The sequence below is a fragment of the Ursus maritimus genome, unplaced genomic scaffold (assembly GCF_017311325.1).
Source record: "Ursus maritimus isolate PB19 unplaced genomic scaffold, ASM1731132v1 scaffold_30, whole genome shotgun sequence".
Classification (NCBI taxonomy): Eukaryota; Metazoa; Chordata; class Mammalia; order Carnivora; family Ursidae; genus Ursus; species Ursus maritimus.
In genome coordinates this window covers 9,646,707-9,672,126 of record NW_024425564.1, presented here as the reverse complement: position 1 = coordinate 9,672,126, position 25,420 = coordinate 9,646,707, and the positions used below count along the sequence as shown (strand labels likewise).

At 46.0% G+C, this 25,420-nt stretch overlaps 4 protein-coding genes and 1 pseudogene across 5 annotated transcripts; 2 read left to right on the top strand and 3 right to left on the bottom strand.

The window, feature by feature from the left end:
• Positions 1 to 6,939: 6,939 nt before the first annotated feature.
• On the bottom strand, positions 6,940 to 9,520 carry LOC103665197 (annotated as a pseudogene).
• A 217-nt stretch (positions 9,521 to 9,737) lies between these two features.
• On the bottom strand, positions 9,738 to 11,785 carry LOC103665101 (histone H3.1). Its single transcript, XM_008693020.2, has one exon. It carries the CDS (start codon positions 11,747 to 11,749, stop codon positions 11,339 to 11,341), a length of 411 nt encoding a protein of 136 aa, XP_008691242.1. The 5' UTR covers positions 11,750 to 11,785; the 3' UTR covers positions 9,738 to 11,338.
• A 924-nt stretch (positions 11,786 to 12,709) lies between these two features.
• Positions 12,710 to 19,311, top strand: LOC103665100 (histone H2B type 1-N). Of its 2 annotated transcripts, none has more exons than XM_040645182.1 (2): positions 12,710 to 13,140; positions 15,901 to 19,311. In XM_040645182.1, exon 1 carries the CDS (start codon positions 12,751 to 12,753, stop codon positions 13,129 to 13,131), a length of 381 nt encoding a protein of 126 aa, XP_040501116.1. In that variant the 5' UTR covers positions 12,710 to 12,750; the 3' UTR covers positions 13,132 to 13,140; positions 15,901 to 19,311. The 2 variants fall into 2 exon arrangements, with proteins under 2 accessions (XP_040501116.1, XP_008691241.2); XM_008693019.2 differs by having other exon boundaries at positions 12,711 to 13,140; positions 16,499 to 19,311.
• Positions 19,312 to 19,450: 139 nt separating this feature from the next.
• On the bottom strand, positions 19,451 to 21,489 carry LOC103665099 (histone H2A.1). Its single transcript, XM_040645161.1, has 2 exons — positions 21,007 to 21,489; positions 19,451 to 19,993 (listed from the first exon to the last, which is right to left on the bottom strand). The coding sequence occupies exons 1-2, from the start codon at positions 21,389 to 21,391 to the stop codon at positions 19,554 to 19,556; spliced, it is 825 nt and encodes a 274-aa protein (XP_040501095.1). The 5' UTR covers positions 21,392 to 21,489; the 3' UTR covers positions 19,451 to 19,553.
• Positions 21,490 to 21,766: 277 nt separating this feature from the next.
• LOC103665098 (histone H2B type 1-C/E/F/G/I) lies at positions 21,767 to 22,173 on the top strand. The gene has a single exon (XM_008693017.2). The coding sequence runs from the start codon at positions 21,793 to 21,795 to the stop codon at positions 22,171 to 22,173; it is 381 nt and encodes a 126-aa protein (XP_008691239.1). The 5' UTR covers positions 21,767 to 21,792.
• Positions 22,174 to 25,420: the final 3,247 nt, after the last annotated feature.

Below are 25,420 nucleotides of genomic sequence, written 5' to 3'. Positions count from 1 at the left end.
GAGAGAAAGTAAAAGATGGGTAAATGTGACTGTATTAAACACAAGGGGTTCAGTTTATATAGGCAATCATGTAAAGATCAAAAATAGAAGTCACAAAACTGAAAAAGATATAAAACTGACGAAGTGCTGGGGTCCAGAATATTAATCAGAACCTGTTTAAATCAATAACAGAAAGTGGGAAATGATATAGAAGCTGAACAAAAAACTTGTTCAGGAACTTCACAAGCCAGAAAAACCAAATGACGGACAAATACGGTAAATATACGTGGCACAGGGGCCCCTGGGTGGCTCAGGGGGTTAAGCGTCTGCCTTCTGATTTCAGCTCAGGTCTTGATCTCAGGGTCCTGGGATCCAGTCCTGCATCTGGCTGCATGCTCAGCAGGGAGTCTGCTTGAGATCCTCTCCCTCTGCCCCTCCCCCACAACCCTGTCTCAAATGAAAAAAAAGAAATATATATATATATATATGGAACAAGAGAAAGTCACAACGTAGATCATCGCTATGTGACTGCACCATCTTCTGACTGCGGGGGGCCCAATCTATCGGCCTGCCATGAGGGCGGCCTAACCAGAATCACATGCCCTAAGGGAGCAGCTAGTCCCCAAATTGTTGGTAGGAGGACAGATGTGCTATTAAGAGAAAAGGGTAGAGCAGGCATAAATGGATAACTATTGAAAATGAAGCAGGATGCTAGAGAAGAAAGACCATGGACTTTTCCTCCTATAGGCCCTGGATCGACTACCTGCGTTTACCTTTCTCAGTATTTAATCTCGGACAGTCCAGATGGTCTGCTTAACTTCTCAGCCTCACTTTCTCATCTCTAGATGGGGGCATAGGTGCTGGCCAAGCTGTTATGAGGATAAAATAAGACTGGACAGACAGAACACGTTTTGTACTCCCAGCATTAGTGAATCCGATCATTGCCCAAAGGATTCACAGGCCCCAATTGGCATCAATTCAAAATGTCATGTCGCAGTCCCAAAGTTGTATGTAAACAATTAGGAACCAACCATAGTTGGGGCGCCTGGGTGGCTCAGTTGGTTAAAGTTGCTTTCGGCTCAGGTCATGACCCCAGGGTTCTGGGATCGAGCCCCATATTGAGCCCCACGTCGGGCTCCCTACTCAGCCAGGAGCTTGTTTCTCCCTCTCCCTCTGTCTGCTGCTGCCCCTGCTTGTGCTCTCTCTCTCTGTGTCAAATAAATAAATAAAATCTTTTTTAAAAAGGGGGGGAGAAATTTAAAAAAAGAAAGAAAGAAAGAAAAAGAAAAGAAAAGAAAAAAGAACCAAGGATTAGTCATTGCTGTAAATCCCTGGCTCTTTATTAGGTAAATTCCTTCAGATAATAAGGCTTTCATTGGGGTGGAATGCTTGGTCACAGTAAATACTTCAGAACACTTTAAAGTGACCACTTTGAAGTTCACGATGTGTGCACAAAGCACTTAATCAGGTCCTCACAACACTGTGCGTAGGCAGGGTGACCTATCCTCTTTCAGTCATTCAGACTTGTACAAATTCCGTCAGGTACAAGTTTCCCTTCATAGCTCAGACTTCGCCTGAACCCCGGGAACAGAGCCAGGACGCCCCTCTAACAGGAGGCGATGACTTAAAGTGCGCTGACGTAAAAGACGATGCAGAATGAATTCGTGCGTCCTTCTTGTCACAACAGTGGGGGGACCAAGGTTGCTGGAAGACTGATAGGTTTCTTTTATTATTTTTTTTTTAAGATTTTTATTTATTTATATGAGAAAGAAAGTGTGTGTGAGCAAGGACAGAGGGAGAGGGAGAAGCAGACTTCCCACCACGCAGGGAGCCCGATGCGGGGCTTGACCCCAGAACCCCGGGATCATGACCTGAGCCAAAGTCAGATGCTTCACTGACTGAGCCACCCAGGCGCCCCTGATAGGTTTCTTTTAAAAGGAGACAAAAGAACTTGTCAATGGGTAGGCAGCATTGTTGAGTGGGAAAGGATGCAATGGGTCTAAGGATTAGTTGGCCCCCCGAGTAAAACAATCCTAGAGTGAAAACCAGTCTCTCCCCACTGTCCCCTCACCACCTCCACCGTCATCGAAGGCCGATTCGGCTCTCGCCCGGCCGTCTGCAGCAGCCTCCGCACTGCTCGGCACGACATCCGTCCGACCTCCACTAAAGGACAGAGGTCGCGTCTCCAGAGTGAATCTTTGGACACATGAAACCTAAACCAGATCATGTTCCTTCTCCTTGTGAAGAAAATCCAAAATCCTCGGCATCTGCAGGATGCTCTAAGCCGTGGTCCCTCGCCACCGTGCATTTCTTCCTTTCACAGCACTGTTCAGCCTCTGCAATTACCATCTCTGTGCCCTTGGACATTATCCGTCTCCTCTCACGGGTCCGCAGCACAGTGCCGGACACCTGGCATGCGCCGAATAAAAATAGAGGTCATAGCCCTAGAGGAGACCCCACTGCTTGGCCTCTTAATGTCTCCGGCCTGCAATGTTGCGATCACAGCATGATCGAGCCCGCCTCGGAGGATCGCAGTGCAGCGCACACGGCAGGGAAGAGGGAAACCACCAGCTTTGGAGAAACACCAGTTTTAAACCCTTACTATTAGTCCAATTCAACCACAACCTGTAAACAAACGGATGGTTACCAGCTCAGAGCCACTTAGTAAAGAGACCCCAGGCTTCTCTCAGAAAACCCGACAAGGAAACCTTAGACAAGGCACTTAATCGCTCTCACAGCTCTTGTAAAAAGTCCTCCGCTCTTGGAGGCCACAACTCCCGACATCACATCCACGTTAGGCTTATGCATTAGCATTCTTACTTAGAAATTCACTGGGGTGCGGTTTGAATTGAGCCCACTCCCCCGAGGGCCTAAGCACTTGTTGAGAAACCAGGACAAAATCGGTGATGAGGCTAAAAAGCCTCACAGCCGCTCCGGGCTATTACAGAGGAAAGTTCCGTGTCTGAGACTCTCTGCCCCGTGGAGACATCTATCCACCAAACGTCCGCTCTTCCCCTTGAAGCCCCAGAGCCCGGCCCCCTCCTCCTTAGCTCAAGATGATACATACACACCGCGATTACCTGACTGCCAGGGAATCTCGTGTTGGGGGGCTCCCGCATGTACAAAATTTGTGGTGCTTCTGTTAGTCTGTCTTACAGAAGTTCAAATATTCAACCAGCCAAAGAACTAGAAGAAAAGAAGGGAAAAATCTGTTCTGTCACACGCATAACACAAGGGTCCCAGGAACCCACTTCGGTCTATAGTGGGGAGTGACAGAAACTACGGAGAGGAGGATTAAGACTCCAGGGGATGGAAAAGCCAGGTAGCCATTCCACTGAACGATGTGAGGGTGGCCAAGTTAGGAAAAAGCAGGTGGGAAGGCAGAGAACAGAGGGGTCCGTGCGTGTTGCCTGTCCTGGAGACCTGAGCTCGTCGTGTGCTTGTCCGCAGACTGGCCACACTCTCCCGAGCGCGGTAGCAGCTAGAAGAACCCTGTCGCGATTCAAAACTCTCTTTTTCTCTCCCTTTCTTGAAGAACTGAAGATGCTTTGGGGTTTGAGAAGAAAAACATAAGAAGAAAATTCATTTAAAATTGCTGGTAATCAACATCTCTCCCTCACATGGGTTAAACTAAGGTTTAGAGATAAAAACCCAACTCTCAAACACTGTGTAATACCCAAAACCACTACTTTAGGGACTTACTACTTTTTATACTCTCCAAGTGTTACACTTTCCAAGATCTCAGACCAGAAAAAGAGAGAAGCCAAGATTCAAGCCATGTCTGTTTGACTCCAAAACCCTCCCAACAACCCTGTGGGGAAAGAATCATCATCCCCATTTGACAGATGAGGTCACTCAGGCACAGAGACGTTATGTGACTTATTACACAACCAATAAGTGTTAGAGCCATAATTCTAAGCCAGTCACTCTGGCTCATCTGCTGTTTAAACCCTGTCATATTATATAAGGGCCCAAAATATACTGGGGCCGATGGGAAAGTGAACTGAAAAGCTTTTAAAAGTTTTAAATGCAACCTTGAATTAACATCTATTTTTAAAAAGCTTTGTTGTGTCCTCTTTTTTTTGTTTGTTTTGTTTTTAAACTTAAAACACATGATTACTTTGTCAGGTTTCAACTTTTCACAGGGAAAGCCAAATGCCAAATATACATCACTCTAAACTCAAAATGCATAGATTTAGAGAGTAAATATTTAATTCTGTGGAATTGGGTATATGCAGTAAGTTGTTTATAATAGTTTATAAAGTCCTATGTGGTCTATGAATGGTTTAAACTATGACATCATCCCTACAAGCTGCTTCCAGGGACAAGACAAAGAATTTTAAATCTTCCCAAAGAAAGCGTGTCATAGGAACAGATAACTTTCTGGAACATTCATTTTATAAAACATGGAGATGGTCTACTTCAAACATAACTGTACTGGGTATCTTCCAGTTGGCCCTCCAGACTTTGTTCTACCTTCTCCCCTGGCCCTAGGCCACATGGGGCTCCCCTGTATGGATCCCACCAATGTGTTACCTCTGGTTGGGTTCAGTCAATGAAAACCACCTGTAGGGTATGGGAGGAAAGGAGAGATGGGTGTTGTGAGTGTTTACTCCCCAGTCTCCCCTCCAGGGGTCCCCACAGGCTGCTTGCACCCCTCTCTCAAAGCCTCAGCAGCACCTGCTGTGGATCCCTCTCCATGCAGCTCCCTTAACTGCTTCCCTGGCCCAGTCAGGCTTGTAGGGGATAAGCTGCCCCACGGACCAGGCCTAGGGTGAGGCACAATTTCTTGGGGTTTCTGTATCCTGCACTCAGTTTGCAAATAGCTTCTTTAGGAAACGCTCCTCCTGGGGCACCTGGATGGCTCAGTCGTTAAGCATCTGCCTCCAGCTCAGGGCGTGATCCTGGGGTCCTGGGATCGAGCCCCGCATCAGGTTCCCCGCTCTGCTGGGAGCCTGCTTCTCCCTCTCCCACTCCCCCTGCTTGTGTTCCCTCTCTCGCTGGCTGTCTCTCTCTGTCTAATAAATAAATAAATAAAATCTTTTTTAAAATAAATAAATAAATAAATAAAATCTTTAAAAAAAGAAAAAAGAAAAAAGCTCCTCCTATTGCCCAGTGTGAGGGGCTATCTGTCCTGTCGTGACCTTGACTGAACGTTGACAGCACAAAGCGCATGGACTGTCACCACATCCCAAAGCAACGAAGTGAAGTAAGCAGGCTGCTCCCCAGGTTTTCAGCTGACGGGAGGGGCCTTCCTCCCTCAGGCAACTGCTGGGCCTCCTTCTTCAGAAATTCTTTCCCAGTGTCCGTGGCATTTAACTACTCATTGTCCCCCTGGATCTTGACTCTGGTGGTTGTCCTACTCTTTGCCAATGTGGCCCAGACTGACCTGTTCCATGTCCTTGCCCTCTGGCCAACTTCTGATCAAGGAGTCGGCACAAGGGGAATGAGACCCGTGCTTCTGACACACATCATGGGGCCGAGGGTCCTGCTGCTCCTGTCCCCTCTCAGCGTGAAGACAGGCCTTTTTTACACTTACCCGTTCGACAACCTCTCCTAATGACACACATCAGTTTCCAACACATTTTGTCACCTGTTCTATTTTTCCCCAATTTTTATTATAAGAATATTCAAACACAAAAAAAGATAAAAGGTGGGCTGATCGATTATCTTTATAACCAGCACCTAGATTCCAGAACTGAGCACAATTTACCACTTTTGTGTATATGTCTATATATGTATTTTGCTCAGCCATTTAAAAAGTAGATTGCAGACATCATGAGGATTGAACCCCTGAATATTTCAGTGTCTAACTCCTAAGAATAAGGGAATTCTCCATATAATCTCAACATTATCAAACCAAAAAAAAAAAAGGAAGAAAGAAACTAATTCATAAAGTGATCTAATATCCAGTCTGCGTTCAAGCTTCCCCATTCGCCTCCGTAATGGCCTTTATAGCTCTCTCTAGAGGGCCGGGATCCAATCAGCACATCTTGTTCAGTGCTCTGTTACTTGAGGCTCTTTTAATCTGGACACTCCTCCACCTTTTTGTTATGACTGGCTTTTGGGAGAAACCAAACTAATTGTATTATGTCCCACGTTCTGATTTGATGTTTTCCCCTTGTGACGGCGTTTCCCTGGCTCCGTTATCCCCTGTACTCTCTGGAAACAGTAGCTGGAGGCATGATTAGATGCTTACACCTTTGTCAAACGTGATGGTCCATATGTATATTGCACAAGGGAAGGCACGCAGGTGGTCAGGTACTTGTAGTTGTGCTAAATTAGAACGCTCAGCGAACACGCGGTGGAGGGCCGGGAGGCATCGCTCCACTGCAAAGATATTTTTTTCCCTTTGCAAATAACATTGTTTGAAGATACTTTGACACCATTTGAATCTAGTGTTCCCCAGCTTTTTTTCCAAAGATTTTAGCATTGATCATCTTTGACCAGCTCGTCAAAAATAGGTTTGACGTAGGACAAAAATTCTGTGGGATGAATGCATTCAACGTGGCGTATGCTAAGGGTTATGCTCATTACTGTTTATTCTAGAACTAACAGATCTGACCAGGCAGAACATAATGTGGCTGGGAGACCCCGCCTACACACACACACACACGCACACGCACACGCACACGCAAATGTACTGAAAAAAACAAGCACTAACTCTCGGGAGAACACTGCAGTGCGCTTTGTGGTGCTTTGGCGCAGCCGCCTGGAAGAGGCCGCGCTGAGGTCAGATCCGCGCCGTCTGGCGGCAGCCCCCAAATCTCCCTCATCTAGGAACCTGTCTAACCCACCGTGTCACACTACCTGCTGTATCGCCAAATTTAACCGCTTCCCGCCTGCCGATCCGGAGAGTGTCCGATGTTACACTCGGAGCAGCTGATGTGAAGACCTAACTGCATGAGCGACAGTTGTGCCCATGAACTTTCGACGTTTGTACCAGGCCACCCCCACAGCTCAGCACCCAGCGGCGAGTGAGAGCTCCCTCGTACAAAGAGCAGGCGGCCCTGAAAGGTGCCTTTGGTTGGTTTGGATGTGAGGACTTGGGTGAGGCTCAGCCCCCGAAGCCGTAGAGGGTGCGGCCCTGGCGCTTGAGCGCGTAGACCACGTCCATGGCCGTGACCGTCTTGCGCTTGGCGTGCTCCGTGTAGGTGACGGCGTCCCGGATCACGTTCTCCAGGAACACCTTGAGCACCCCGCGGGTCTCCTCGTAGATGAGGCCGGAGATGCGCTTGACGCCGCCGCGCCGGGCCAGCCGCCGGATGGCGGGCTTGGTGATGCCCTGGATGTTGTCGCGTAGCACCTTGCGGTGGCGCTTGGCGCCCCCCTTGCCCAGGCCCTTCCCGCCCTTGCCGCGGCCACAGTAAGCAGTCACTGGGTATTACAGTCCAAGGACCTTAATACCAGCCCCCAGCAGCCCCTTTTGTAACAATTGTGCAGAACTTTGTGAAAACTAAAACACCAGAAAAGTTAGGAAATCGTTCGGAGTCCTCGCTCCTTGCTTCTACGGCCTCAAATAGACACGGGGTGGGGAGATTTACTGGTATTTAGAAAATAAGAACCTCTAAACACAAGCTTCAGACATGTACACAAAAGAAACGACCTCCTTCATACATACGTACATGTGTTTAAAGATTTATCTTTCCCATATATATTCTTGGGTCGTTGGCCACACTGGAATTTAAACAAGCCCAAATCCCAAGAAACAGAGGAATTTGTAAATATATTGGGGAGCAACCAGGCCAGGCTTCAGGTTTGGGGTCAGCGAGTGGCCTCTTTCAAACTGTAACATTGAACATGTTTGCTGATCTACCTGATTTTTGGTAGCCTGGCCGTGAGAAGGAAGAGTACTTGTTGGTGAGTTATTAGAAGCAAAATGACTGGCATCTAGTTCATGAACAATGAATTCATATCGCCAGGAACCCTCTGCTTAAACCCAAAGTATTTATAATACAAGACTGAAGAGCATGGAAGGATTCGAAAACATTTCCAATGTAACACTAGTATGCACAGTGTGCTCTATCTATACAAATTAAGCATATATATTTAAACAAAAAGGGTTGCAGAGGAAAAGAATGTAAATTGTCAGGGACTAAGGCCCTGTGCTTCTCATAGGGAGGACAGAAGGTGGAGAGCCCTTTTCCGGGCTTAGTGCGGGGAACACAAGCAAAGCTGTCATGAACTCTAATGAAAAATATGTGAGTTAAGCTAGTTACGTAAGAGCTTAGCTTTAAGAAAATATAAATGATGTCCTTAGAATAAATAGAAATTTTAAATAAGAAGTGATTTTTATTTGGTACTTATGATGTACCAAGTAGTGTTGGGATTAGCCGGCCGGGCACACCATCAGAAAATTTGAGATTAGGAATATCAAATTCTGAAGCTCTATTTACTTTTGAGGTAAGGGTAGCAATATCTAAAACATCACGTACAACATAAATGAATCAAACATCAACCCGATGGACATGTCACCACTAGAACAGCCAGAAGAAAGCAAAAAACTGCTGTTTGTGGTGGGAAAAAATCACATCGATTTCTAAAACAAACCGTGGGATCCCAAGCAATGCAAAGTAGGAATTGCTAAAAAAAAAAATTGTCACAGCTGTTTTGGGGGTTTGTTTTTGTTTTTGTTTTTTTGCCTTGTTATTTTGCAGTAACTGGATTCACAAGAAGTTGCCGCAGTAGTACTTAGAGCCCCTTGAACCAATTTCCACTAATGGTCACATCCCACATAGCTACCGTATATTGCAACATCAAAGCCAGGTAATTGATATGGGCAAAACACTGTTAACTAAACTACAGGCCTTTTCAACTCTCATCGGTTTTACCAGGCACTCATTTGTCTTTGTGTGTGTGTGTAGCCCGATGCAATTTTACCCCACGTATATAGATTCACGTAAATACCACTGCAATGCTGGTACGGCACTTTTCCAACATCACCAAGGAACTCCTTGTTACCCCTTTATATTACATCCATACACGTCTCCCCTGTCCTGTGGCAATCATCAATCTGTTATCCCTCTCTGGCTTTGTCATTTTGAGAATGTTATATAAATGAATAATATAATATGTAACCTTTCGAAAACGACTTTGAGGGGGAGCAAAATATGTGACCCCAAAATGTGCTGCTTTGGCATGTGGATTATTTTGAACTGAAGGCAATCAAGACTCAGCAAACTCAAGAAAAATTTTACCTCTCCTTAACTACCTAAAAAATTTTAGATGGGGGCCCTGGCCCAGAAAGAACGCTATTACCAGAGATAACTTTTTATCTGAAAGGCCTGTCTGTAGGTTGCCCTCTCTCCCTTTGAAGGCCCAGGTCCCTATCTCATTCTTTAGCTCAGGGTGGCATAAAATCTCTACCAACAGACTTATCCTTGGGTCTCACATTCTTATGGGGCTCCCATACACACAGAATTAGATTTGTCTCCTGTTACTGTTTTTATATCAATTTACAGCCAAAGAACCTACAAGGGTAGAGGAAAATTTTCCTCCCTAACAGTTTTTTTTCACTAAGCATGATGCCCTTGAGATCCATCCGGGTTGTTGCATGTATCACTAGCCTCCCTTTTTGTTGCTGAGTAGGATTCCACGCATGGATGCATGAAAATTTATTTAACCATTCGTCCATTGAAAGATATTAAGTTGTTTTTAATTAAGGCTATTGCAAATAAAGCTGTTATGAACTTTCAGGTACAACATTTTTGTTTTGTGTCCCCCCCTCACCCCACCCCTGCCAGTTTTGTTTTGTTTTGTTTCCTACTTTCCACCTTAAAATTACTTTTAAGACACAAAAGTACTGCAGTGATGACTGAGAGCCTTATAACCCTTTCAATAGTCACAAAGAAATCACATGGTGTTGCTCTTACCATTTATAAGTTTACTTAAGATTCCAAAATATTGCATCAAGCAACACGTTCAGTTGTTTCCGAAATCTGACTTCTGGGCTCTGTGGCTAAGGATTTATCCCACCAAGAGCCTCCAACGTTTGTCGAAGAAACTGCTGGTATGCCCGTCCTGTGGTTCCTGTTGTGGGACTTGTGTTTTCACTGATGTCCAGAGCTGTTCATATAGTTCCCAAAAAGCGTCCAGTATTTAGTAATCCCCACAGCGAGGGATAAACCCTGGGATGAGGCTAGGAGCTCCCCCCGACTCACGTCGGTAAAACCTGACTCACGTCGGTAAAACCTGACTCACGTACAAATCCTCCGAGGCTCTAGGGTTTATCATAGGATTCTGAATTTGTTGGAGGAAACGTTGGGAGCTGTTGCCTCCTTGGTTCTTCGAGGATTAATAACAGGTTATGCACCACCACCTGTGCCAGGGCTGGGTTCTGCCCTAATGACTGACTACACCATGATTCTCACACAACGAAGGTGCAGACGCATGGGGCTCAGTGTTGCGTTTTCCGGTATGAGCGGCCACAAGCTCTGAATTCCTGGTGTGAATATCCTTAGCTACTGGTCCAGGCCCCGCGTTTGGTACAGTCGTGCGGGGTCCCGCTGTGCCAGGCAGGCTGCTGCCCCCGGGGCTGCTAGTGCTGCTCCCAGCTGAACTCTGGAAATTCTGTGGCACCCAGGCTTGAGGGGCCAGATCTACCTCCAGTACAGAAAGGCTGCCTACCACTACCACAGGGTGGACTGCTCAGTCAAGAAATGGACGGCCACCCAGCTGCTCTCACGCACCTCTCCGCGCGGGCTGCTGAGCTTCAGCGACCGCACGCCCCAGCAAACACTGTAAACCCCTAGGACGCCTTCTGGGTTGCTCAAGGATCCGTCCTTTTTCCTGTCAGAATGAAATGTGGATATCCTTGCCTGGATTCCCGGCAAGTTGTCTTAATGACGTGTTAAGACGCCCGTCTAAATGTCTCACTCACGGCCGCCCTCGGAGACTGGCCCTGGCGAGCTGCGGTCCGGTTGACAGCACGCTCTGTAGATTCCCCAAACCAGGAGCTATTGTGGGCAGGACTGATACATTGTAACTTGCCGCACGTTATTGTGCAGTTCAGCTTAAAGTACTCAAAGCCAAGGCGGCCTTATGAGCCCCTTTAAATACACTCAGCCATACGGACGACTCCAAAGAAAAGCCGAGACTTGTCTAACACTCTCTGATGGGGAACACCGCGCAATCGGCCTGAGCACACACTGCCTGCTCACGGTTAGGGTCGCGAGGTTTGGCGAGTGTTCGGGTGGAGGCCGGGATCCGGAAGTGGGCAGCCAGCAAACGCGCACAGGCCGCCACCCCTGGGGGGAGGGGGAATGCGGAGATCCTACTGTGCCGCAGCTCTTCCGCCTGAAATTGTAGGTGGCTCTGAAAAGAGCCTTTGTGTTAAAAGTATGCGTTCCTCCGTGACAACTTACGCCCTCTCTCCGCGGATGCGGCGCGCCAGCTGGATGTCCTTGGGCATGATGGTGACGCGCTTGGCGTGGATGGCGCACAGGTTGGTGTCCTCGAAGAGCCCCACCAGGTAGGCCTCGCACGCCTCCTGCAGCGCCATGACGGCCGAGCTCTGGAAGCGCAGGTCGGTCTTGAAGTCCTGCGCGATCTCGCGCACCAGCCGCTGGAACGGCAGCTTGCGGATCAGCAGCTCGGTGGACTTCTGGTAGCGCCGGATCTCGCGCAGGGCCACCGTGCCGGGCCGGTAGCGGTGCGGCTTCTTGACGCCGCCGGTGGCCGGCGCGCTCTTGCGGGCCGCCTTGGTAGCCAGCTGCTTGCGCGGGGCCTTGCCGCCCGTCGACTTGCGCGCTGTTTGCTTCGTGCGGGCCATAACGAGAGATTGCAAACACGGTTTACAACTGAAAGTGCTTTTGCGCCGACTCTTATTTATAAAGGCAACGTCCTCCTGATTGGTCCGAATCTTCAAATTCCGCGCCGTGAATTAAGTAAGTTGTTGGGCCTTGTGATTGGCTACCAGGACTCACTTTAGAAAGTCTTCTGTTGAAATGTGTTTTCTATCTTCTCACTTAACAGTTTTCAGTCCCTTATCCAGCCTGAATTTTATGTTTACAGTACCTTAATTGGTTTTGTTTTAATACCTTTGTCTGGATTGAATTTGGGAAGAGACGAAAGTGAAAATTTACAGTTCCTGAGCGGTTTCAGAAACTCTGCTCTTGGACGTGATTGACCCAGTCCAGGTTCGTCCTTTATCATTTCTCAGAGCTTCTGGCTTTGAAGAAACGTTTTATTTTAGCAATGGAAACACCCTATCCCATAAGTCCGAACACACAAACACTGGCACCTCTTCCAGACGGTGTTTCTACGGAACATAAAAATAGCATCGCTGTGGAAATGTGACGATCCTCTGATTCTTAAAGCTTAAATGTTCTCGACTTTGATCAAACTGGGAATGCCATGGCATAACTTTGAAAATATCTAAATATTTAGCTAATTTTTGTGTTCTCTTTCCTGCGTTTAGTATCCGGGTAACTGCAATTTAGCAGGAAAACAGGGTCATAAATTTATATCAGGTTTTTGTCTCTTTAGGTGGGGATCTAGGCAGACACAAGGCTCATATTGACGCGGCATTTTGCTGTTTTGGAAAATGCTTTTTTCTGATGGAGAAAATAGTCTAGAGTTGCAGCCACATAAACAGCCAATCAAAAAGAACATTTGAAGCCTCCTTATTTGCATAAAATGTTTCTACTGGCTGATTTGCTCCAATCAGGCATTAAGACAGATTAAGCCGCTATTTGCATACAAGCCATATAAAAGTAGGCCAATCCTCCGCTCAGCTTTCACTCTGTTAGGTTTTGGTGTCAGAGCTTTGTCATGCCTGAGCCATCCAAGTCCGCGCCCGCCCCGAAGAAGGGCTCCAAGAAGGCGGTGACCAAGGCGCAGAAGAAGGACGGCAAGAAGCGCAAGCGCAGCCGCAAGGAGAGCTACTCGGTGTACGTGTACAAGGTGCTGAAGCAGGTGCACCCCGACACCGGCATCTCGTCCAAAGCCATGGGCATCATGAATTCGTTCGTCAACGACATCTTCGAGCGCATCGCGGGCGAGGCGTCGCGCCTGGCGCATTACAACAAGCGCTCGACCATCACGTCCAGGGAGATCCAGACGGCCGTGCGCCTGCTGCTGCCCGGGGAGCTGGCCAAGCACGCCGTGTCCGAGGGCACCAAGGCCGTCACCAAGTACACCAGCTCCAAGTAAACTTGCCAAGTAAGCGTCTTGTTACCCGAACCCAAAGGCTCTTTTCAGAGCCACTCAATTCTTTCACACGAAGAGCTTTTATACTGAACCGTCTTAATATTAGGGAAAAACTGTGCCAAAAGTTAAAATGCCTATTTCCTTCATCTTTACTTTCCCATCCTTGTTTTCTCAGTATCGTGCTTCCCTGGAACAGAGATGGCTTTAGCAAGCTTAGAAAAACTTGTTTGAAAACTGAGAAATAAGTTCTAGCTGCTGAACTCTTGGTTTAAGATTTCAGAAAATTGAAAAACAACTCGGGCAGAGCTTTTGACAGGGCTTGTAGCTGAGAAATTTTGAGTATACCTCTGGACGTCCTTTATAGACAAGCTTGCCTAGAGAACATACTGTGCCTGATGGGTCTCTGAGACTTGTTTAGTGGAAAACAATAGGATACCGTACACCTGATAGGGTGAGAAGCTAATTTCTAGTAAACGGAAGGGTAGACGGGAGACTTTAGTGAAAAGAAAGGATGTCTTTTGAAGAATAACTCAAACTATTATTCTGCAAGTAATAGAGGCATTCAGGCTTCTTTGAAAAAGGTTAAACAGGATTTATAAAAGGACGGAGAAGGAAAGAAGCAGCAGCAAACAGCCTGGGAACAATGCCTCCCTTAGGGAAATGTCTTTGGAAGCCAGCAAAGAAGCCAGGCTTGGGTCGTCTTCCCTTAAGAGGATTGATTGGAATCATTAACAATACAATGTCAGCTATAGAATTACAAAATGCCTTGAGATTAATCTCAAGCACAGGACTTCAGTTAGCGTCCTGGCTTTTGACAAAGTCCACCCTTACAGGCACTTCCCTGTTGGGTCATGGGGTGTGGGGCAGGGAGAGTGATGGTTAGTTCAGAGTATTCTAGGATCACAGACCAAATTCTTCCCTAAATGATGTGTTGAGTGGAAGGACTAGGACTCTTGAGTTTATTTGTTCATGTATTGAGAGCCTATTAAGTTTCAGAAAGTGACAGGTACTTGGGAAAGATCAGTGAGCAGGTTAGAAACCATTCTTGACCTCACAGGGCTCCCGTCTAGAATGGACATTTAAATAATAACCGCACTAACAGAAGGGATAAGCCTCTGTCTGAAGATCACTTTAGCATTGCCAAAAGCTGAATGGATTTAATCCTGAGAAGCAATTCTGGAAGGAAGGTGGAGTAAGAGACTATGTTGAAGAAAGAGGAGACAGCAAGAGGGAGAGAAGAATCGATTGCAGAAAAAGACACCCAGAGTTTGTATTTACGGACTGTAGTTAACAACAGGGGCTATATAGTTATACTTTCATCTAGCCGTGTCTCATTTTTGCTTCACAAGGATTTTGCAGAAGTGCTAGTGTTGTGCCTTACTAAAACATAAGATCCGATCTTACTGAAATGCAGAAAGGAAAGCCAGCATAGCAAATCTGGTCCATTAATCCTCTTAAGGACTGTCTTTTATGTACGCCTGTGAGTTAGTATTAGATACCCTTGGAAATGACCGACAACCTAAAATAGTCACTGGTTAAACTAGATGAAAGTCGATTTCTCATGTACAGGTACGTAGCTCAGGCCTGGAATGGGGCCCCGCTCTCCTGAGGGAACTCTCTCTCTCTGTGTAACGTGTGTTTTCTCTATTATTTGAGAATATTCTGAAATACATTCTGCTATTAAATTCTGCTATGGAGGACTAAGACAACACCAACAAATTGGATGGCTGAAACTCTAAGAAATGTTAAGTAGGTGATTCCTAAGTAAGAAACTTCTAAGAAGTGTTCAATAGGTAAGCGGGGAATTTTATGAAATGTAGATATAATTCAAAAGCTGTATTTACCAAAAATCATAAATCAGTTGCCCAGAAGACATGTTACACATGGAAAAAGCAAGCAGAGCTCACATGTTACACGAAGATAGGAAGAGAGGAAAGGACCGAGGAGCGCCAAATGTTTGTGAGACACTAAATGTTGATGAGGTACTCAGTATTTATGCAATTTTAAATTGTCCCGCCATTTGGTGACTTCCTTATTAGCCGCATCTGCCCTCTACAGACAACACCCACATAACTGTCCGGCTGCTGGGATGTCACTGTCAGCCTGCCCTGGAGGCCATGCGCCTCAGAAATGGCTGCCTCGCAGTGTATTTGAAAGTACTACAAACTAGACTAACATGTAAGTGATTTCCTACCTTGTAGTCTAAGATGTCTGCTCCAGCTACATCTGGTTCACCTTCCATCCTGAAGGAGGGAGGAAAGGGTAAAGAAGCACCCTCACCATTTACTGAAATCCCGAGAATGGCGTCTCTCTGCCTTTGCTAACAGAAGGTTGACCACACGTAGTCACAGCCACACTAGCTACCAGAGAAGCCGGGGAGTTTAATTAATACCTAGAAAGGAAACCCATTTCAGGGGACAGCTGTGTGGCAGTCCCTACCCAGCTCATATAAGTACAAAATTCCTACTTAAATAGGTAATTATAAATTATAAATATTATAAATAAGACAAGAGGGAAACTGATGAGTTCTTACACCTACAGGAGGCCATTTCCCAGCTCCATGACCTTAGGCATTACGCAGAGCCACTCTGTGGATGTACTCTTTCTTCTGAAAAATTATGACAGTGATTATTTAGAACCTCAAATCTTACTTTTTATTTTAAATGAATTATCACACAATTAATACTCTTTCCTTAAGTACTGGTGTCTTTGAATCAGGCTGGCAGTCCTCCATGAGATTAACACGCGTCTCTTCCTGCCCTTGCCTTTTAGATCACCAGAGAAGTTGGGTGTGCTCAGGAACCTGGTGTCATACTTTTTAAAAATATTAAAAACATGTGAATTAATGTGGAGTTTACCTAGAAACTCCAGCTTGAGAAAACAAGAAAACCCTGGTTCTATATAGTTGGTCGTCAGACCTGTGGCCGTGACACTGAGTATGCCCCCAACTTAGGATCTGTTTCGTCATCACGGTAGCTTCCCTGTGGAATGATCTCGAATGATCTTCCTGCCTCTGCTCACTGGCGTCTAAGCGGTGAAGTCTTCCCCACCCACTCTGTTTAAAACTACAACCCTCCACCACCCATCGCTCCCACTCCCTGGCAGTCCTTAATCTTCTTGGCCTGTTTTCTTAATCTCTTTACCTACCAACATACTGTATTTGGGTTTTTTTTGTTTATTTCCTGTCTCCCACAATGAGAACATCCGTGAGCTCCACACAGGGAACTTTCCCCATGTTCCTCACTGCCCTATTTCTGGCACCTAGAACAATGTGGCACACATAGTAGGTAATCAAGAAGTTTTTGATGGATGGATGGATAAAGTAAAACTAAATTATGCAAGTAACAAACCACGGCCCTCCATTCTCTAGCCCCGGAGATAAAAGTCCATGACTGACCTATTGAAATGAGCCGCTGTATGAAGTAGTTCACCTCGCTGTGCTTCCGGTTCTTCAACATCGTATTTGGGCTAACGGTGCCTAACCCCTAGTTATCCTGTGGATTAAATAAAACGATCTATGTAAGCACCAAATGACACTTTTGAACTAATGAAGTCACGGCTCTTTTACCTACACAATTCCCACGGCAGGTGTCATTAACACCTCTCTTGGACAAATGACCTAACAGACACTGAGCTGCCACCCAGAGCTTGCAGCTGGCCGTCGGAGGGCTTAGATTCCGCCAGAAACACCGCTGCTGACTGAAGTGCAGGTGCGGAGCTCACCCCCGTTTAGGATACGAAGAATCTCTTGCGTGGACCCTGAAGATATTCGCATTTGTTATCCTGAATTTGCAATCCGAGTAAACGGAGAGTGTCGCCTGAGGGTAAACTGGCAAAAAAAAAAAAAAAGAAAAAGAAAAAAGAAACAACAATAAAAAACAACTAGTGAATTTGAAATACTGGGATATGAATTACATTTAACCCCTAACTTTCAGCGATTTTCTCTTTTCTCTCTAACTATGAAATGCTAAAGGTCAGCTTCCATTTTCAAGGTCTGGATAGCACAAAGCATGAAGAAAACTGGGCCCTAAATTTTGTACTGGAGTCCGACGGAGACTACCTAAATATAAAGCTGAACTGCTTATATGAGAAACAGTCACAGAAATTCCTGTGTTCGACTCCTCTCAAGGCCTTACATCTCGGAGCCCCTGTCTACTTGAGCCGGCTTCTCTTTGTTTCTCTGCCTTCATCTCCCTGGATTGTGCCCTGCCCACGGCAGGAAGCCGCCTGGCACCTCAGCACTCCCTTCTCCTCTCCACGCGTCTCCGCTGTTACAGTATCCTCTTAGTGCCATCTTCACAGGTGGCCATATCTAAATCTCAACTCCCCATCACTCTCTAACTCTACCTTTATTTTTCTCCTAACATACTACACATGGTATCTATCTGATTTATTGTCTGGATATTGTCTGGATTGTCTGATTGTCTGGATGGTTCTCTGAGTATATTCCCAATGCGCAGAACAGCAACCAGCACATTGTAAACTCTCAACAAATATATGTGGAGTAAATAAAATTTTTAAGTTCACCCAGGTTAAGAATGTTGGGGGAATCGTCATGGCATCAGAATTAGGTTTTAAAGTGGTGGACGTGTTTTAAAATACTGAAAGCAAAAATGATACCATTTTCTTTACAATTATCAAGGCAAGGGGGAGGAAGAGACACAGTTAAAACATATTTGGCTAGTGTTGATAATGTGGAAGCTGGATGCAGGGTACATAGAGTTTATGAAACTAATATTTCTACTTTCATATATTCTGAAATATCACATAATAAAAAGGTTTTTAAAAATGAAAAGAATAGCTACGGGGAAAAGGAAAGATAAATTGATAAATAAATAATGGCCATGGAGAAAAACCAGGTGGATACCCAAACAGGACTTTGTGCCCAATGGGAAGATAGACAGGTCTCGAAAGATTATCTGCCAGGAAGTCCAGAAGGTTCTTCTTTGTAGCATTCCTTAAAACCTGGCATTGTCAATCGCCCAAAGCAGGTCCACCTGTCATCACAGACTCCCATGAGCCCCATCCTCGGAAATTACTACAAAAGTCAGATACTGTTTGATTCATTGCAGAGATTTAACAGTCCTCGAGCAAGCCTGAAAAGCCTCTTTTGGAGAGCAGGACATTCTGAAAGCAAGCCAAAAGGAAGCCTGATTCTACAGATAAATCTTTGCTAAACCTGGAGTCAGGAGCTAATCACAAGATTGGAAGTTATGTAGCATCTGCTCTCGACCCTAGTGACCTGTTGGAAGGACCTGAGTTTTCATTACTATTGCCTGGGATCACCCCGACAGACTCCAATTAAAATGCTACTGACTGGACCCCAGGCAAAGATATTTTTTATAAAACGTCCAATTGTCTGTAATGTGCATCAATATTGAGATCACTGATCTCCATTAAGTCAAACTATCTTCCCAGGTTCCTCTTATGTGCAATTAATTTAGAAAACATTTAATTCTGTGACATAAACATGCTGTTTACAAATGCTGATTCCTGGTGAGAGTTCACAGGCTGCTTTCTTGATGAGACCAAAAATATATTTTTTTATTGGCTTCTTAAACTACTGTTAGTGTCAACCAACCACCTGAGGTGAACGTGGAACAAGGTAGATTCTGACTAGGCCTGCGTGGGGTCTGACAACCTTCATCTCTAGCAAGCTCCCAAATGATGTCCAAGGCATTGGTGGGCAGACACTTTGAGTCAGACTGTAGAAGCCATCATGACCAGTAAGCTCATTCAAAATCCTGATTATTTAAAAGCCAACTATCAGCCTGCATTCCTGTGTAAAAGGTTGTTTTACAGGAAAGCTAAAACTCTCACTTAACTAGAAATGGGAATTGAGCAAATTGAGGTTTCAGACATGGAAAGGCAATCAGACATGTTCACATAGCTGAGCTGCTTTTTCACCTGTTGTTGCGTAAACGTACCCCCTTTACAAGAGGTAAGTAGCAAATGCAAAGCCACCTTCACGCAAGTTCAACCCTTTGTGGTTAAAGGACCTCACCTTCCACACGTGCCCAGATAACTTACAATAACCTGCGATTGCAAACCACCTTAAAGTGGCTCATTCCCTTCCCAGGTCAAAGCGACCCTCAGAGGAAGATCTTTACAGTTTCTTCGGAGCCAGAAGTTACTATCTTCAGGCAACTCGTGCATGTAATCTACCCAACTCATGTTCAAGGGGGAAGGGTTTAGGTCACAGCTGAAAGCTCAGGAAAAACGGCTTCACAATTCCAGAACCAAATGCCATCTACCAAGCTTCCCTTCAACTCCCTTAAATTTCGGGAACGAATTTCAGAGAATCTCCAAAGGCATTAATCTCGAGACTGCTTGAGGAGGCCTGTATTACAGCAACTTTACAGACAAAGTGGGTGGCTCTTAGAAGAGCCTTTGAGTTATTTGGACCAGTAGTGGAAATAAAAGCTTTACGCCCTCTCCCCGCGGATGCGGCGCGCCAGCTGGATGTCCTTGGGCATGATGGTGACGCGCTTGGCGTGGATGGCGCACAGGTTGGTGTCCTCGAAGAGCCCCACCAGGTAGGCCTCGCACGCCTCCTGCAGCGCCATGACGGCCGAGCTCTGGAAGCGCAGGTCGGTCTTGAAGTCCTGCGCGATCTCGCGCACCAGCCGCTGGAACGGCAGCTTGCGGATCAGCAGCTCGGTGGACTTCTGGTAGCGCCGGATCTCGCGCAGGGCCACCGTGCCGGGCCGGTAGCGGTGCGGCTTCTTGACGCCGCCGGTGGCCGGCGCGCTCTTGCGGGCCGCCTTGGTGGCCAGCTGCTTGCGCGGGGCCTTGCCGCCCGTCGACTTGCGCGCTGTCTGCTTCGTGCGAGCCATCTCAAAGGAAATAGGGTAAAGAAGCCAAACTGAAAAATAAGCATGAAGACGTTGCCTTTATATATACTCAGAAGCCTTCCGATTGGTCTTGCATTTTTCAAAAGTCCCGCGCAATAAAACCATTGGCTAAACAGTGAACGACGTGATTGGTGGATTACTACAGACTTGGATTGGATGAATTAGTCAACATTCCAATCCCCTGTCTCTGTTGTACTCAGCGATCCAAGAAGTTAACTTAGTAATATTCTGCTTCAACTCATCTCAAATTCTTAGAAATCACCTGGGGATTGGGGAAGATGCCAATTCTGGAGACCACGTAATGGGGCCTAAGAGACCGAGGGTCACGCTTTCAGAACAAACTTACGGATATTTTTTCTCAGATGGTCACTTCTACTGAACTGAGCTTTGAGTGGTCTGGACTGCCCCTTCCTATCTGCACTCGAAAACCGCAGGTGAAACGCCTGGCCCAGAGACGACGGGCGATCAGTGTGCAACAAGTGGTGAATGACTTCCTTATGGTGGTCAGACAGTATTAGCTTTATTCAATTCGGCTTTGAAACAGCCCGCGCCGACTTCCGGTCCTACAGTTCTGCTGTTTTTAATGTCTTAAGGAATTGCAGAACCCCTTCCACAGCGGTTCATTTAATTACCCCCTTACTTCTGGATTTCCCTACTCTAGGTGTTTTACTTGCTAAACACGATTAAAGGAACACGGAGTCAACCTGTCATCGAGAGACAAGGTTTTGTAAACGTCACCGTAACTGTTACTAGCTTCCCCTCACCTACATCAAACCCTTCCATACCGTACTGAGGTTTTCCTCTAAGTCCCGTTTCGTTGGGCACATTTCAAAATAACGTTAAACAGCCAATATAAATCGCAGTTAAGTATCGTTTCATTACTCAGAGACTATAACCGTTTATAGAAAAGCAGAATTTAAAATTTGTTACAAGCTTTTTTTATGTGAAAACGTGGACGGCTCTGAAAAGAGCCTTTGGGAAAAAAAGGTTTTAACTGCACACACCGGTACTCAGATTCACTTGCCCTTGGCCTTGTGGTGGCTCTCAGTCTTCTTGGGCAGCAGCACGGCCTGGATGTTGGGCAGGACGCCGCCCTGCGCGATGGTCACCCGGCCCAGCAGCTTGTTGAGCTCCTCGTCGTTGCGGATGGCCAGCTGCAGGTGGCGCGGGATGATGCGCGTCTTCTTGTTGTCGCGGGCCGCGTTGCCCGCCAGCTCCAGGATCTCGGCCGTCAGGTACTCCAGCACGGCCGCCAGGTACACGGGCGCGCCGGCCCCGACCCGCTCGGCGTAGTTGCCCTTCCGGAGCAGGCGGTGCACACGGCCCACCGGGAACTGGAGGCCGGCCCGCGAGGAGCGCGTCTTGGCCTTGGCGCGAGCCTTGCCACCCTGCTTGCCGCGTCCAGACATAGTTAGCGTACTAACTGCGCCAAAACTCAAAAAGAATCGAGCTCTCCACAAGGCCAGAAGCTTAACGATTATAGTCTGCGGTGGTCTGGTAAAGCAGCCTATGCCGATGGCCGAACACAAATTTCAGCCAATCAAGAGGCATATGCAAAACAACAACGCTCCTAATTTACATAGGGCGTTTACAGTTGCAAGGTCAAATTATGTAAGGGGTTGAAATAAGGGGACGAGCCAATGAGAGTTTAGCATAAACAAGGAGCCTATCAGGGATTAAGACACTGAAGAGACCAATCAGAAATCGTAATTCTGCAATCCCTAATTTGCATACTCATCAAATAAATAGGACAGCGTTTGGTCGTGGGCGTACATCTTTGGTTTTCTTTTGGGTGTATTATTTCGTTGCAATGCCTGAACCAGCCAAGTCGGCTCCGGCCCCGAAGAAAGGCTCCAAGAAGGCGGTGACCAAGGCGCAGAAGAAGGACGGCAAGAAGCGCAAGCGCAGCCGCAAGGAGAGCTACTCGGTGTACGTGTACAAGGTGCTGAAGCAGGTGCACCCCGACACCGGCATCTCGTCCAAGGCCATGGGCATCATGAATTCGTTCGTCAACGACATCTTCGAGCGCATCGCGGGCGAGGCGTCGCGCCTGGCGCATTACAACAAGCGCTCGACCATCACGTCCAGGGAGATCCAGACGGCCGTGCGCCTGCTGCTGCCCGGGGAGCTGGCCAAGCACGCCGTGTCCGAGGGCACCAAGGCCGTCACCAAGTACACCAGCTCCAAGTAAATCTGTCCCTCGGAACAGCACCAACGATTTCAGGCTCTTTTAAGAGCCACCCACATTGTCGCTTAAAGAGCTGAAACTTTACAAGCTTGGTGAAAATAGTTAGAACCATTGTAATATTTAATTTGTTGAGCATAATAACAATCTGGGGGCACAAATTGCTTCCGGCATGATAACAATCACCAAAGAGTAAATCTGTAAGCAATTGGACTATAGTGCATTCTGCTTATCTGTTCCGGTAGCTAGCTACTGAGAGCAATATACCTAGGGTGCCCCCACCTCAATAGACTATTCATTTTGTCCTCTCCCACTACTTCTGAATCGGGAGTAATTAGGGGAAAACAGTCCTGATTTTGAGTAGCCCTAAATCAAAGCAAGTGAGAGAAGTAAGCATTCTTGATAAAATGAAACTACCTTTTTTTTTTTTAACTTGCTTTGAGCTAACTAGTGGCAACAGCGGCATCTAATGGAGTCATGTACCCTCTACAACTTGGGTTTCTAAACGACAGCGGGTCTCTGCCAGTCTCAAACCCACGTCCTCCCAATTCCATGAAGTTCTTCACTGCAAGTTTTAACGTAGCTAAATATTGCTCTTGGCAAGGTCAAGAACTCATCCACTGGTTTTCTACCCTGTTTAATACACAAGGGGTTAAAAGACACTGCCTACAACTGGATAACATGAGGGGTAAGGAAGCAAGTGAAAGTCTCCATCTTTAATTCGGGGTGGGGGGTGGTGAAGAGATAGGGATCTGCCTCAATCTGTCAGCCTCTTAACTCTTCAGCCCCAAGGAGTCCCAGAGTTCTCCCTAAACCTCTCCGTGTCCTGAATGATCTTGTCCTCAGTCACGTCTTCATTTCCTGGGATTTTAAGGGAGAGAAGTTAAAAGGAATTAACATTCGTGTGCTTGTCCTTCGCATGATTTCAGCCTACAATCACAGTCATACGAAATGGAATCTCCCATTTGACAAGTGAATGACCTGAGGAATTAAGGTTAAGCAGCCCCTTACATAAATAAATAAAAGTGGGATCTGAATCCCTATCTAAGGACTATTTCCACACTATTCGATTTTTCTCAAGCTATAGAGGCCAGTTGCAATCATAAGAATGGGGTAACAGGCTCAGAGAGAAAATTGAGCATTAGAATAAAACAAAAGCAAAACTGACCAGGTGATAACGCTTGTCCTTTGATGCACAGCAATTCCTAAACCAGCCAAAGTACGTAGCGACATACGGAAGCTAAGGATCAGCCGGCGGCGAATTCAACTTTTCTGAGCGATGTGCTGTAGATGGAAAACCATGCGCATTGGCCATGTATAACTGAGCTCAGACATCTGTTTCTGCTTACTAGCTACATGTCTTTATCTGCAGATACCTACATAGATTTCTGTGAGCATTAATATAAGTGATGTGGGAAGCAAAGAAAAAATTAAATTTCCTTACTTCCTACAGCTCATTGACAAATCCTTGAAACAGCTTCCTCTGGGAGCTCAGCTGCCTGGATGTTAATACTTTGCTAAGGGCAAAAGGCAATCTTAAGCTTAACATTATTCCAACCCCTCGGGATCCTGTGAGTCTACTTTAACATATAAAAATTCCCTTGAAAACTTCCTTTAACTCTACCCCCACCAAGATATCTGTTAGCAATCATCCTCCAAGCATATGATCCACTGTTACACATCTAAAGAGTCTCATGACTGAGTTTTTATTAAGTAGTAATAAATGAGCTTTTCCTAACAATACCTAGCTCTCTCAAGGTCCTAAAAACCTTGTTTCCAAAATACCTTGGAGGCTTGTGCTATCCCTAACTCCCTCCCAACTTGAAAGCATATAATGGGCCACTTTTCATGGCCCCAGTGCAGCTCTTTCTGCCCACAGGTCCTGTCCCCGTGCTTTAATAAAACCACCTTTTTGCACCAAAGACGTCTAAAGAATTCTTTCTTGGCCATCGGCTCTAAACCCCAACCATTTCCTATATAAGTAACTCAATTTTGTAATGGGGCTTGTGAAGAAGATTCTCTAAGCCCCACATGTAATGAAGGCATTCACTTCTTGCTCCCCAAAGCTAATTTTAAGTACATTTGAAAATAGTACATGAAAAGAGATATACAAATGTGGCTTAAGGAGGAATCCCTTAGGACACGATACAGTCCTGGCAACCTATTTCAATGCTAAATTTGCGCCAATTTCTTAAACCTTCTGTGAGCATTTCTTTACCTCTCAAATGGGAATAATAATTAGTAACTACCACATGCTGCATGATCAGTAAAAGAATACAGTAAAGCATTGAGGACAGTACCTACACGGAGGAAAGTCTTCCAAAATATTAGCTGTCCCTTAAAACCTCTGGTTGAAGTGTTAGGGAAGGTGCCCTTAGTCCTGCCCATATTAGAATCTGAGTCTTGAGGCTTTGAGCAAGGCAGTAGGCCACAAAGCCTACCAGCAAGTGACACTAGTTAGGGTTCCTTGTCTGGCGGTGTGAACAATATAACTCCCTTCTAACAGTCTACACCCCTCCTTTGAACATTTCTTTACCCTGAACTCTTTTGAGAACAACTTGGGGCCTGTGGCTGTGGGACTTCCCTGTCACTGCCTGCCAATTCAAGCAACATGCGACTCATTTCCCAGGGACTTCCCCATGTCTCACTAGTACTAAGGGTACCTCATTTAACAGTAAGTTGGGCTATATGGAAGGGACCCTGGAAATTCACACAAGAGTTGCTTAGGAACTTTTTATTCCTGTTTTGTTCCCATGCCTCCAGTTCTCTTTGCCGAACCTCGCTGTAGTGTCTGGCCAGAATGAGGAGTCATCTTCAGGAAAACAACTGCACTTTTAAAGCTAGAATAGAATCACGAAATTGCCGTCCATAATCATTCCCAGACTAGGGAAAGCTAGGGTCACCCTAAAGATTGCTGTGGTGTTGCCAGCAACTTAGAAGATGGCTATCAATCTCACTTCGTAAAAGAACTATCCTTTTATACACTCAAAGGAAATTCAAATAACCTCAAAATAAGAAATTTATACCAAATAAATGACCCACAGTCGATAAACATTATGTGCAAAATATAAACCTTTATCATAGTAAATCACTGGGATTTGGGGATTGTTTATCACAGCATAACTAGCCTAAACGGATCAAGATAGTATTATATTGCATCTAGTTCCTGGGAATTGCTTTATTCAGGGAACAATGAGTTGCTATGTTATCACATGTGGCTGAAGCTCATGTTTTCAGAGCCGTGTTAGATTGG